Source organism: Microtus ochrogaster, unplaced genomic scaffold (assembly GCF_000317375.1).
Source record: "Microtus ochrogaster isolate Prairie Vole_2 unplaced genomic scaffold, MicOch1.0 UNK35, whole genome shotgun sequence".
Taxonomy (NCBI): Eukaryota; Metazoa; Chordata; class Mammalia; order Rodentia; family Cricetidae; genus Microtus; species Microtus ochrogaster.
In genome coordinates, this window is record NW_004949133.1 from 1,092,594 (window position 1) to 1,107,782 (window position 15,189).

General features: G+C 38.1%; 1 protein-coding gene across 1 annotated transcript in view; it reads right to left on the reverse strand.

Moving 5' to 3' along the window:
* Fmn2 (formin 2) overlaps positions 1 to 15,189 on the reverse strand; it is a 292,978-nt gene that overhangs the window by 99,998 nt on the left and 177,791 nt on the right. Inside the window, exon 12 of the mRNA XM_026789966.1 lies at positions 7,085 to 7,177. Coding sequence (XP_026645767.1) covers positions 7,085 to 7,177 — 93 coding nt within the window. The remainder of the gene's footprint in view (positions 1 to 7,084; positions 7,178 to 15,189) is intronic.

Below are 15,189 nucleotides of genomic sequence, written 5' to 3' on the forward strand. Positions count from 1 at the left end.
AGGGCCAAACTCAGGAGCTGGCATTGGAAATACAGCCATTCCTCTACCTGGGAACGAGGTCTTTATTGGCTGATTGTTATGTATTAGATGCTGAGGGTACAGCTTGGGAACGGTACAGATGTGAGAGATGTGTACTGTGATGTGCTGGCTGGAACACCCCAATAGAAAAAGGTAAGAGGTACTTGGGAGAGGCCCTCGGACGGGAAGAATTCCCTCTCGGTCCTCCTAGACTCTGATTAATTCTCATTCACAGCTGCAGGAGGAGTGATTGTGCCTGGTGGAAACATTACCCCTCAGAGAGATGTGGAGAGATGAGCTATGGTTTCCACAGGAGTTGCCTCCAATTTGTGCTTCTGTTACGTAAAGCATTATCAGAAAGGCACATGGAAATCTAAAATAGAATAATCATGTATCAATATATTATGGGAAATGTAGCACGTATTCTAGTTGGTCTTAATAATAAACACCCAGATTCAGATATAGGGGTTAATGCTGAAGATCAGAGAAGCAGAGGGGCCAGCCACTGGAGAGTTCTTTTACCGCTACTAATACTCAGACTAAAGGGGAGATTCTGTCCTCAGACTGCATCTCCAGACTCCATCTGTCTACTCCAAACTTCAGACTGCAACTCTCTCTACCAAGTCTCAGACTGCAATGAACTCTCTTTCCACCTTATATTCCTCTCTCTGCCCAGCCATATCACTCCTGTATCCACCTCCCAAGTGCAGGGATGAAAAGCATGGGATCCCAAGTGCTGGGATCACTTTTGTGTGAGCTCCGTTTGTCTTTTAGACAAATTCAATCTTGTGTAGCCCAGGGTGGCCTTGAACTAACAGAAATCCCTCTGCCTCTGTCTCCCAAATCCTGGGATTAAAGGTGTGTGCTATCACTCCCTGGCCTCTAGAGGCTTAGCTCTGCACTCTGATCTTCAGGCAAGCTTTATTTGTTAAAACATAAACAAATATCACCACAGGCAAATGGCTTTGTCTATCTGTGTGTACTCTCACTTATAGCAAAGCAGGCCCCTTTTAGCTCTGTTAATGGTGAGTTCCTGAGTGTAACCATCCTGTGCCAACACTCTCCAGCAGCTTTCTCTACCATTTCTCTCGAATCCTTTATTATCATTACAAGTTTTAAATTAAAATGAAATAGCTTCATTCTCTGCCAAAGCTTAGCTCCACCATTTCCACCTGCTGACTACTGTGTAATTTCAATCATGAGCAAGCTTTTTGAACCCAGCATGGCGGCTCAGATCTGTACTCCCAGTAGTCAGGAGGTTGAAGCAGGAGAAGTCAGGATCAACTTGGACCGTATCATAAGCTTTGGGGCAGCCTAGGCTAGGGTGAGACATTGTCTAAAAAAGAAAACCAAAACCCAAAACAAAACAAAAAACAAATAAAAAATAAACAACAAAAATCTGAAGTAATAATAATGAGGCCCTCTGAATTTTCATTTCAGTATTATAAACTGAAGACCAGCATGCTTACTAAGACTTCAATTACTAAAATAAAGTTTTAATATAAAATAAGCTAAAATAAATGGTATTTAAAAATTCCATTATGGTTATTTATTGTCATACTAATTAAAACAAATAGATTAAAGGATATTATGCTTCTTCTTCACATGGTCATCCATTTCTTTTTTGTTACCTAAAAGAATTCCCATCTTATGCTTAAAAGTAAGAAAGGAATAAAAGTAATCCGCTGCCCTCTTTCTGACCATGGAACCCTGCTTCTAAGCTAGACAGTACCATTTCTGACAGAAAAGCCTCAGAGCTGGTGGACTGCCCAGGACCTGGCACAGTTAATAACCCTGCTTTCAGCATCTCTTCATTCTCATGTATAATATTACCAATACCAGGGATTGTATATTTAAGACTTGTGGTTTCAACACCCTTCTAATTATAAGCATGTGATTACAGATTTATGCGTTTTCATCTTGATTCAACTCACAGGAATTGTTCAGCTTCAATTTGCTATGCTTTGGTTAAGGGCAGAAGTGTCTGTGAAACACCAGGAGATACAGACAGCTTGTGAAAAATCCCATTTGCTAGTTTTTCTTTATGAAAGGACAGTAGAGACTTTACTTCAATTACTAGCGTGGGTAGAACCCTACACTCTTTTTTATTAAATTTTAAAGTACACATGAATCAAAATATGAATAAAAAACAGTGAAGGCCAACAATGGAAACCAAGCTCTGATTTGATTCCTAAAGGTCACAACACATGCAGATAATATATATATACATACAGGCAATATAATACATCTGAGGTTCACCATAGTTGAGCAATATTACAATTATTTTGTGGACAGTTTGTGTAAAGTATATCTTAGATCCCCAAATCAAGAGGGTGGGGTGGTGAGAAGAAGAAGAGTGTTGAGTTCTGAGGAAATTATAAAAAGTTTTAAGATTTTCCAGCAAACTTGATTATCTTACATTTTTATGCCATAACCAAAAAAATATTTCACAAAAGAAATTTTAAAAAACTAACAAATAATCTTGGTCAGATATATAGGTATTAAGAATTAACTTTCCCAGTCACGTGTGCCCAAAGGAAAGTCATTATAGACGACATAAAATTTAGATAACCTAAATTATTCTAACTTCATTTAAAAAGTTGAGTCAAACAATTAACGTGTATCATTATGTCTGCCCCACAATACTATTTCAAATTGTTACTTTCTCACTTGTTTTAAATGTGAAAGCTTGCAAATTTGATTTCTGCTCCTATGAATCCACAAAATAGAATCCATACAGTGACTTTGGTAAAACTTCATATTTACAGTCTAGATGCCATTCAATACAATTGCACATGGACAAGGAATCATTCACATCTTGGTATTCTTCCCAACGAGGCTTTAACTACAAGAGACTGTTATTTTCCTATCCTATCGCAAGACTAACAGCTATGGGAGCTGCCCTTCCTTTAAGAACACCATTCTCTTAGAGTACCACTCATGAATCTGTTTTGCTCTTGTCTTAGGTGAGCACAACTACTCAAGGATCCCCTTGCTCTTGATGCATACTTTTCAATTGCAGAGCTCTATTCTAAGGCCAACCCTTACCCATCTGCTCATTGAGCATGCACACTTGTCTACTTACATACACGTGGTGCTCACACCCCCATGGACGACCCATCCCCAAAGATGTGCAAGCCCAAACATTCCAATGCATGATACCGTTGCTCAAGAAAGTCAGATTTTTGGATCATTTCAGAGTGTAGACTTTTGAAATCAGACACTAGATAAAATCCCAATATTTCAAATCTAACAAATGGAAAAATCTGGAACACCTCTTGTGATATATCTATCATCTATGTCCATGTGCTTCTCTCTTATGAGAACCAGGGAAGTCTATTCTGTCTCCAACACCATCACTTCATCAGTACACGGTTCCCCATTTCTCTGATCATGTACTATGACATATGTTGTAAGAAGGGGACCTCCTACACCAGACATAGTATAGGGAGCCTCTTTCTTCAAAGACTGATCTGTCTCCAGTTAAGTTTTTCCATGTTGCTAAAGGGATATCAGCATATAGTCTAAGTTTCTCATTTAGAGATATGTGGACTCAGAAAGTTGGATCCTTGAAGCTTTCTCGGCCATTTATCCACTGCTCCCTTCCACATGATATGACTCTTGATTTGCTCCTGAGTCCTGCTCCTCCCATTTTGCACTTCCCCTTCTTTGTCTTCAATTCTCCCATCTACCATCATTCCTTAAATAATAAAATAATAGCAAAACAAAATGGTCTTGAGGAAGACTGTTGATCTCTGGGCTGGTGAGAAAGACAAATAACTGGCTGGGGCCATTCTCTAGGAGTATAGGGAGAAGCCAAGTGAAGCTGCTCTCAGTAGCACTTATAGGTTTGAGGAAGGAACAAGCAGTGTTGGGCAGAGGTCAGAATAAGATTAGAGGGAATCTCCATTCGATGATCCCAAAGGAGCTAGCACCTTCACAATTTATGAACGCCTCAAAGCAGCAGACACCAGTCCTCTCCAGCTGCCCACTGCAAAGTAGACGTGAGAGACATTTCCAAGAAAAGAGATGTTGAAATGGAGACCATGAAATCTTGGCTTGAGTAGAAGTAGGAAGGCAGGGAGGGAAAAATTTGGATGAATAAGTGGGTTCTGGGATGAGATGAAATCCACAAAGACCGTTAGAATGTGATCCACAGACCACACAATAGCTGAATTATAAGGATAAGAGATGTTTCTCTTAGACTCTGGAGCTAATGTAATAAAACGTTTGGCCAGCATTAGACACGGTCTGTCTTTTGAACTGTTCAAGAGATTTTTACAATAAAGAGTTAGGCATATTTAAATAGACTCTGAATATATAAAATATTAACATTCTCCTGTGGCTCACCTGGGCACGGGCTGGAATGACAAAGCTGTGCTATTATTGATAAAAACCCAATTACAAGCCAAGATTTGACAGATGCTATCAAGGTAGCATTCTCTATAGTTAGCGATAAATTTTATTTTAAAATTTGCCCTTAGTACCTAGAAAATATCAAGAGCCTCCAAATTCTGCCTTATAAAAATTATCTTAAGAGAAATACTTTGGCATCCATCATTCTTGCTATGAGTCACTAAATACGGGCTCAAGAGACTGAATGAATAAAGATGACCATGTTTTTTATACTTTTCACACATTTGATCAAAGTGCATTTTCCCAGGCATCTCCACTGCTGTCTATCCCATCATTTGCCTTTATGACCGTGTGATGTAGGACCCACTTAGACCACACCTTTCATGTTCACTACCACAATAAATAGCTGGATGTGCCGGACACATTGAAATTTTGTGGTAGGGATTGAACTCAGAGGCTCAAACATATTTAGCATGTTCTCAACCACTAAACAATATCCTCTGATCCCTTCATTTTTATAACATTTGAACAGGGTCAGAGATAAGTAAAAAAGACAATATAAAATACCACAAAGAAAAATAAAAGAAGGTTTAACCTGTTTAACCTAATGACAGAAGGTGATGCCTGCCAAAGTCTAAATATTTTATTATCATTATAAAAAGGCTTTTATTTAACCTAGAAGTATATGACTTCTAATAACTTCAACTCATAAGAAACAAGTTAAAAGATCTTCTTGAATTCTCATTAAAGTGTAAAGAGATATTCACTTAGCCTGACTAGGAAATCCTGACTTCTCCATGTATAAACTACTAAACAAATCCTGTAGGCTTTGTCTATGCCTTGAATCATAGATGATTACCAAAGAAAAATATTTATGGTGTTCCTTTGTGTTTTCGGAACCCAATTCCTAAATTTTCAGTAGTTTGTTTTTTTTTAATTCATGTTTTTTAATGACTAAGGAAAGTTCAGTTATAAAAAAATCAATTTCTGCCTATTAAATAGAAATTAACAATATTATGTAATAAATCATCTATAATGTCATAACATTATATACAATAAATCAGGCATAATTTATAACAAATTTATACTATGTGTAAGAAATCATGTACAATGTGTGCTCTTGCCAACATTTTACACATGAAATCTGTCAAAAGGTGTGCCTTTGTTTTAGATAAGTTCTAGGAATAAGAAGTCTTACTTCTTGAGCAGTGGTGGTGCATGCTTTTAATCTCAACACTTGGGAGGCAGAGGATGGTGGATCGCCGAGTTTGAGACCAACCTAGTCCAAAGAGTGAGTTCCAAGATAGTTAGGGCCACACTGAGAAACCCTGTCTTGAAAAACAAAAAACAAAGAAAAAAATCCAAGAACTTCCTACTTCTTACTAAGCCACAAAGGACTGCTAGACACTTTTACCTATATAATCTTCTACAGTCATGTATCATCTTTTTAAGTGACACATTCTTGATCTTGAAATTCTACCAGGTGGAAAAACCAGGACTCAGCCTTTTCATCACTAAGGGAATGAGATACCAGGGTTCTCTGATATCTAACCACAAGGCTATGATTTTTGGTAGAGGAACACATTTGGAATGAAGATTTCTGCCTACGTTTATATAGAGTTGACTCTGAGAATGATAATCACTTTGATTCAAGATTCTCAACAGTTTTCTCATTCTCCCTGGTTATGTTAAAGGTAGTATTTTTCCATCTAACAAAGTCTGTGCTTATGTCGATTAAAAGGTGTCATGACTCATCCCTTAGAAGTCATCACCATTGACTATGAAAGCCACAGTCGAGTACAGAGAGAACAGACCCAGGCTTTTGAGTGTTATTTGGCCTCTTTCTCATGCCACGTTTGCCTCTAGGAGAATTCCTTAAGGAGCAAAATCCTTCCCAGAGAATGGCATGATATAAATCTGATCTTCAGAAGAGATGTTGCATTCCAGGCCTGAAATGTTTTGAATAGTAAATGCTTTGATATAATTGTAAGTTTCAATGACTTCAAACAGTGAGACCAAATTAAAAAAAAAAGAAACAAGTTTATTTAGTATCTTTTGAATTTTTCCATCCTGCTTATGTCTCCAGAAAGTAAGAAGTATTATTGAGATAATATTTATAGTTAAAAAGCTCTCTGAAAAAAAACTTATCAATTATCTAGAGATATTAATTCACCCCACAAAAATAGCAGATGGTGTCCTAAAGATTTAAAAGACACCAATGGACTTTGTTCTTTGGGTACAATGTTTTGACAAAGAAAATAAATACCAGATTGAACTGAGGTCATATGCAGAGTTAAATGTTGGTGATGTCGCTCAGTGGTAGAGCATTTGTCTAACATGTCTGCAAGGGCCTCAGTTCATTCTGCATCACTGAAAACATCAGCAGAGAACAATTACGAAGAAAGAAAAACACTTCACAAAATATCTAATCTTTAACATAAAAGCACAAAGTTACAATGCCTTCATAAAACAGACTATTTAAACCAAGAGTGTTTTGTTCACAGAACACCCTCCAGTAACAACTAAGACTAGCATAGTTAGCAAATACTAGCCTCTTATGCCTGCGAGATGATTAACCCAAGTCTTGTTTGTTTGGATATTTGGGGAGTTGTTGCTTTCTCAACAATGCCAAGATTGTCGTGTTTAAACACTCATTGAACCAGATGCCTACATATCATCTAAGGCGGGCAGACACATCACTGCAGTTTACCTTGACTGATGAACTGCTCCATATTCTCCTTGAACGGCTGCATGTGCTCTTCCGAGGAGACCTGGTACACTTTCCCAGCTTCCACCTCACAGGCTGAAAGGAAGAAAGCAAGACCATTTGTAGAGCACCACATTGTCAGAGAGAACATTACATTTATAATTTTTTTTTCCCGAAAACATAAGAGCCAGTGTCGGAAAACCCTTCTACCACTTTCACTGACGTATGTGGGGTCTACACACTGGAGCTATCTTCATGGATATATATTATATACCCCTTCAATGAGTCACCAACACGACATTACCAAGAACGTGTGCACCCAGAACTATCATAACTATCAACAGACTTCTCCTGCAAGTTTATCTCTAATTACAGTCAAAATTTCTGAAACATAACACAAAGAGGAGGTGACCTTAGCAGGGCAGCCAGTATTACAATGCACTTACTTGCCAGCATCAAGTACTTTTTGCCGATAATTTAATCAAATCTTTAAAGGAAGGCAAGAAGAGAGAGGATACGACAAGGCCAGCCGAGGCAATTAGGGTTTAAATATGGCACCCGGAAGAAAGAGCAGACTCATAAGTGAGCAGACTCATAGGTGAGTCTGAGCAGACACTGATGTTTGTCCTCCCTTTCCATTCTACGGCATCATAAATCCCTCAGGACAGTTGCAGCTGGAATTGAGAATCATTTCTATGCAATTCTCTGAAGCCATGCCTGTCACTGTGGGAAGGAGGGCTCTAACTCAGTAAGGGATCTGAAGCTGAAAACTATACCCTTGAATATAAATACTGTCCAGATCAATGCTGGCCTCTGGAAAATGGGCCATTACTCTCTTAAGCTGAGGTTGTTCCTATACAACCATGTTTCCCTTCAGTGAAGTCAATTAGCAGTGTGAGTTTGTGTGTGTGTGTGTGTGTGTGTGTGTGTGTGTATGTATGTGTGTGCGTGTGTACATGTGTGTGTGTGTGTGTGTGTGTTATGTGTGGGTGCTTCACTGTCAGGACTACTCAGAACCTACTTGGTGAAGGGAATGAATGGGTCAGATAATGAAGAGAGACTGCAGCCATCTGCCTTGGATTATATCATTGATGACAGCCCACAAAGATAGAAACATTTTCATTTGTTTTTTTAAATCTGATTTATTTTATTTTCTTTTTTTAAAAGAAGAAAACAAATTATCTTTTTTTCATTTTACATACTAACCCCTGTTCCCACTCCCTCTCCTCCTCCCATTCCTTCTGTCTTACCCCCACCTCACCCTCATCCACTCCTCAGAGATGATAAGGCATATTGCTTTGAGGAAGATCCAAGGCCTTCCTTACTATATCTAGGCTGAGCAAGGTATCCATCCAAAGAGAATGGGTTTCCAAAAAGCCAATACAAGCAATAGGGACAAATCCTGGTGCCACTGCCAGTAGCTCCACAGTCCTCCCTAGTCATACAACTGTCACCCACATTCTGAGGATCTAGTTTGGTCCTATGCTGGCTCTTTCCCTGTGTAGCTAGAGTTAGTGAGTTCCCATTAACTCAGGTAAAACTGTTTCAGTGGGTATCCCCATTATAGTCTTGCCCAGATCATGGGCTGACTGTGGCAAAGTCTTCTAATGTTTCCACTCACCAGGTTTGATAGAATAGAACATTTAACAAATAAGAAAATAAAAATTGGGGGTTAGGGAGATGGCTCAGCATTTAAAGCATCCACACAAGCAGGATGACCTGAGTCAAAACCTTCATACAGCATAGGGCGATTGCAATGACCATGGTATTCCTACATTGAGGTGGGAAACAGAGAGCAGTAAACCCACAAAGCTCAAATGCAAGCTGACCTGCCTTATAGGTCATGACAGCTAATGACAAGAAGGACCTGCTTCTAGCCAAACCCCAAGGTATTCTCTGACCTCTACAAGTATACCAAGACATGTGTGTACCTCCATTCACGTATGCAAACATACACACACTCATCTCATACACACACATAGACTGTGCACATACAAGAAAGTAAAAATTGTAATACTTTGTCTTTAGATTTTTGTAATTTTTTTTCATTTTATTTTGCAAGTAATCTCACCATACTCTTATGAACTATATTCTTAGTCTAAGGTAAACAAAATTATGTTTTCTCTGTTTAATGTAGTTTTTACCTTAAGTCAGAATAGAATTAATTCCCTGTACACAATGAGAATGAAGCACAATTTGAGATCTAGGAAACACATGAATAATGTTTGGCCAGAGTCTTGGAGTTCCTAGTGTGTTCCACTCACACCTCTGCCAGTGTGAAACTGTGATAGCCACCACGATTTACATCTAGATATTAAACAGATCTCTATATATAATCAAACCTTGGTGGAATATGCCTGGATGTTGCTTTTAAATATTGCAAGTGTTCAGAAAAAACTTGTACAATTAAAAAACAAACTGCAATGTGGCAGCCTAGGTCTTTAATGGGTAATGGAATTCTAGTCTCCAAGGGCAGCTGTATTTTCTACTTCTACCTACCATTCTCTATTTACTTACTGTGCTATATTGCTTGAATGCACATGTGTGGATTATTAATTATAATTAATCCACATGTGTAGATCATTAATATCTATCTTCTGATCAAAGTTGACTTCTTGCTAATCTGTAAAATGTCCTAGTTATTCATTCTGCATATTCCATATTCCCCTACCATATTCTTGGCCCTTATGATCAGTTGTTGGTACTTGTTCCTACCTAAACATATTGAGTTTGGGGGATCCATGTCACTCTGAAGCAAGCGAGCCAATCTTTCCCTCTACTTCACATGTCCCTTCTCTATAGAACATATTCATGACATGGGATAAAAGGAAGGACTTAGATGAAATAAATGAATACTCAAGTCTAGTTTAACTACCAGATATGAAAATTAGGTCAGTGGTTCTCAACCTTCTTAATATGCAACCCTTTAATATAATTCCTCATATTGTGATGACACCCAACCAGAAAATTATTTTCTTGCTACTTCATAATTAATTCTGTGACTGTTATAAATAATGATGTAAATAATATACAGGATATCCCAAAGGAGTCACACCCCTCAGGTTGAAAACCACAGCCTTAAGCTATCTGAGTCCTAAGAGTTGAACCTGAAGAGCTAAGCTGAGATGCCTGTCAGGCAGCCTAAAAAGGATGGCAGGTAACTCTAACAGTGCCTCACATCGATTTAGCTGTGCATCATCGTCTCTGAACATAATTCCTATTCCCTCAGGCCAAGAGTATCCTACTCACTTGCGTACACAGTGCTTGAGGTACAGAAGAACCAGAAACTCACACAAAAGAAAGTGTTATCAGCTACACCGTGATTATGGATTTTTGTAATATGGACATACTGCAGTGGAAGATGGGATAATACCACAAAGGACATCAAAGCCCAGATTCTAGCTCTCAATGCTCAACCTTGTGAGATAACATATATTCTAATATTTTTTGATATTTTGTCAAGATGGAAGGAACTGCTGGTACAACCCACCATGGTGTGGCTTAGAGTTTAAAAAACTCTGTTCATGTACAGTCCTCATACATATTCCAACACTCAACACAGAAAAGAATAATTTTAAGGCAGCAAACACATAAGGCATTAGAATATTTCTTTAAAACGTTGTCTCCCATTCTATTCTTAGCTGTAGTATACCATATTTTACAACATACCATTCTGGCTAGTACTTATCATTTTGAAAATTGGTATGTGACTGCAATTCTTTTTAAGAACACAAAACACTGCAATATAAACATGAAGGGTCATTTAGAAACATTATTAAAATCAGAACAAAGATAGAGTTCTTGGAAAACTTAATTACCGTCAAATCCAAATATTAAAAAACATTAGTCAGTAGGCCGTTGGCATAACTGAATCATTCCAATCGTGTTAACTTTTGTTTAATTTAAAGACTTTGCTGAGCCAAAGAGATTTTGTGTGAGGTTAAAGGATTGATATTGGGAAGCATGCATTAGGTTTCTCAACAAAGGAAAATACAGCCAGAGGGAAGGAGAAATAAAAACCTCAGCTATTCCATTATAAAATAGACTGCAACATAACGATTTCACATGCAGGCCTAGATCAGGAGAAGTGTGGTTGCTGTTTTAGGGAGTTGGCATATTCCAGCCCTAATATACTCAAGTCTCCAAGTTCAATCAATGTTAATCATAGCCTAAAAGTCCAGTTTTTGTGTGAACTTTGAGAAAGGTACATTAATATCTACAATGAACATAAAAGAGAACAAACATGTCGATTAGAAGAAAAGTCCTAGAAACCCTAACCTTCCAGAAGAAAATTGTCCCCTTTCCCACAGACGAGGCTCATCTGTATATCATTATGGGTGAGAGAGAGAGAGAGAGAGAGAGAGAGAGAGAGAGAGAGAGAGAGAGAGAGAGAGAGAGAGAGAGAGAGAGAGAAAGCTAAATAGAGAGAGAGAGAGAGGAAGCAAATTCCACCTCCAGAGACCTATAAGCAGTGAGATGTACACTACTTCCTTTTTCCAAGGACAAGAACAAAAAATAATATATTTTATCTATATTAATTATAAATTATATATAAATATATTGTATATTATATAATTATAATAATATTTATCAATATATTATATATCATAAACAGAGACAGGAAGGCATACATTTAATAAATATTTAAGAGTTGAAATTATCTGAGTTAGCATGTAAGTATATAAGTAAGTGATTGTTCCTAAAGAAACAGATTTTAGAATGTACTGGGTAGGCTCTTTGGAACATACCTGTGAGAGTCACATCCAAGTCATTTTGCAAATGATCTCCAAGGTTAAAGACATAAAAGTCCTCACAGCAACTATTATGTGTGTAGGAATAAATCAGACAGGGAAAGGATGCCAGTGAGGTCTAAAGCTTGGAGTCATCATGGGGACAGACATACAAGCCAAGTGACTCTCAGAGGGAAGAAGGAAAATTTGAATTTGAAGGGTGCAGAAAGGCAAGATGTCATTTATCATTTATTTTTCTGATTTTCTGACAGGTTTTACACACATATAAGTATATATATGTATACACACACACACACACATATATACACATATACACAAAAACACACACACATATATATACATGTATACACACATATGTATATATAAATATATGTTTAAATATGAAATGTGACCGTTGGGTTCATGTGTTTGAGCATTGTCCTTAGATGATGGTTGCTGTTTTGGGAAATTATGGAGCTTCAAGGGAGGGAAGTAGAGCTTTTCTGGAGGAAGTAGAGGTAAGAATTGAGGTGTTTATTTTTATTATTATTTAAAAAAAGAAAACAAACTCTCTTTTTTTATTTTACATACTCTCCCCTCCTCCCATCTCCTTCACCCCCCCTCACCCTTTATCCTCAGAGAGGGTAAGACACATTGCCTTGGGGGAATAATTGAGGTTTTATAGCCTGGCTTGATTTCTTATTTGTTTTCTGCCTCCTGACTGTAGACATACTGTGAAACAATAAAGACATTCAATCAACGCACTTCCTGCCAAGTATTCACTCCTAACAATATGACAATGGATGCACACTGGGTACTTGAGTGTGTGGATCCAAGTGATGAAGGGCAAGGCATTCTTCAGCTCTATAGAGGATTAAATAAGTAAATGCATGCAAAGTACTCAGAGGTGGCCCAGAACACAGAAGGGCTGTGCAAGTTTAATTTATCATTGTTGTTATCTCTTATTGCCAGAGAGAGACATCGGCAGTCAGAAAAGAATCTAACTTACCTGGCCCGGGACAGGGGATCTGCACATCAGCTCTTTCACTTGCTATGGTCTAAAACTGACTAGGTATATGCCCTCTGTGACTCAGTATCTTATAAAATGGAGAAAGTAATGGTGCCTCATTTACAGAGCTTTGGAAATAAAGAAAACCATGCTAAGCACACAGTGCAGTATCCACTAAGAGGAATATAAGCATGAGCTACTTATTGTGCCATACAGTTGACACTGCTACACAAGATTATTCATGTGCGAACAGACATACAATTGGGAAACTGAGGGCTAGTCTCTAAATCTCATAAACACTGAAGTCCATGCTCCAGATTACGAACAATAATGGCATCTATACAGGGACAATGGACAACCTAGACTGTGAGTGTGTGTGTGTGTGTGTGTGTGTGTGCGCGCATGCGCACATGCACATGGAGAGACAGACACAGAGAGAGAGAGAGAGAGAGAGAGACAGAGACAGAGACAGAGACAGAGAGAAAGAAGGTTGGGGAGAACAGTGAATGGCACTGGCTGGAGCCTGCAGAATCATGGTGTAAGTGTCTTAGCATTCTATAACTGCATAAGTAAGTGTGTGTTTTTATGAAATCTTTAAGTTACTTTCATTTCACACATTAATCCATTTTACTTTGATCAAGTCCATCCTTCACTACCTCTCTCCAACTCCTCCTAGGTTCCTTTCTCCATGACCTCTTGAGGCTTAGAGAATGCCATGCCTGAAGTGGGGGTAGAAAGTTTGCAAGAACCAAAAGTTAGATGGGACTGTCCTCAACCATTGGACATGACATGTAGCTATACTTGGGAACTTTTATCAGCTGTGCTGGGCTGTACAACATCTGTACAAGGTCAGGCTAGTCAATATTCCAGCAAGCGTGGGGAAAGGGTCTTACAGAGCCGAAATCCTGAATGTTTGGGCTTTATGTTTGCTTATTTTATTTTATCTTTGTGTGTAGTCCTTGCTGACCTGGAACATGTTATGTACTTCAAGCTGACTTCAAATCTGTGGTAATCCTCCTATCTTTGCCTCCCCAGTATGGGAATTATAGATACAAACAACCACGCCAGGCTTGTATGTTTATCTCTAGTTAGTGGTTTGATTGACGTTTCAGGGTGATAAAAAGACTGAAGAGTAATAATTACCACAGAATGCAAAAAAAAATTTTATTTGTTAAGTTTCATTCTTCTGAATGAGAGAAAATGGTAATTTTCCAAAATTTACAGAAGGTTATTATTTCATTACCTAAGATGACAGACAGGGAACTTTACACTAGAATAAAAGCACTATTATTCCAAACAAATCTCTTTATTATCACTTACCAAGGTTTTTAAGAATATTCAAATATGACCTTTTATTACTAGTATGATGACACCATCATAACCATAATATTTGCAACAATCTGAAAGATTGATCAAAGACAGGATATAGCTCAATGCACAGTACTTCCCGGGATGTTCAAAGCCTTGGGTATCCAAGCACCAAGATACTTGGGATTTTTAACAATGGCATCAGACTAAATTTTATGAATATCATGGGGTACTCCCTCACCTGGAGTCTATAGATATTTCCATAAATCTTTAAACACTCTCAAATGTATCCTAATATACTGTAGAAATTTATTCAAAGAAAATCAAAGCCTGTGACACTTTCTCAGGAGGTTGCATGATTTTAGGACTGGCCATGAATGTTCATCAAGGATACAAATGCCTTATATGACTTATACAGTTGCTTAGATTTATTTATTGAGACAGGGTCTCACTATGTAGTGCTATTGACCAGGCTGGCCTCAAACCTCACAGAGATCTGTCTATCTGTGCATTCTCAGTGCTAAAGGCATGTGCCATTATGCCAGGCTATTCTGGATCTTGAGACTACTGGCCAGGTGCCTAGCTTCATTTACTTCCTTAAGTACTGATTTATAGTTCAAACTGTTTTATTTATGGTTATCCTAAAGACTTCAGCAGTTCACTGAACTTCTTTGGAGTAGTACTATTCCCTTTCAGTTCTTACTATCACCCAGCCATGCTGCACATCAGTGATGAAACTGGAAAAATTCCCTCCCACAGCACGCATTAATCCGCGTCAAGGAGTCTGGCAAAGTGCCCCATAAAGGGAAGTCCAATGATGTCCAGCCACTCAATTAGACACCACACGACTGTGCTTTAGGAATGCTGTCTCACTAGTGGTTTCCATTGTGGTACAAAATTAGTACAGCAAATACTTCATAATAAAGCATATTTTCTCCCAGAAGTAAAACTTTTATATACAGAAATATTTTGTCTATGATTTTACACATCAAAATGCAACAGAGACTACCTCCAGAGAAAGGTGCTTTCCAGTTCAGACCATGAACAGAGAGCTTATAATT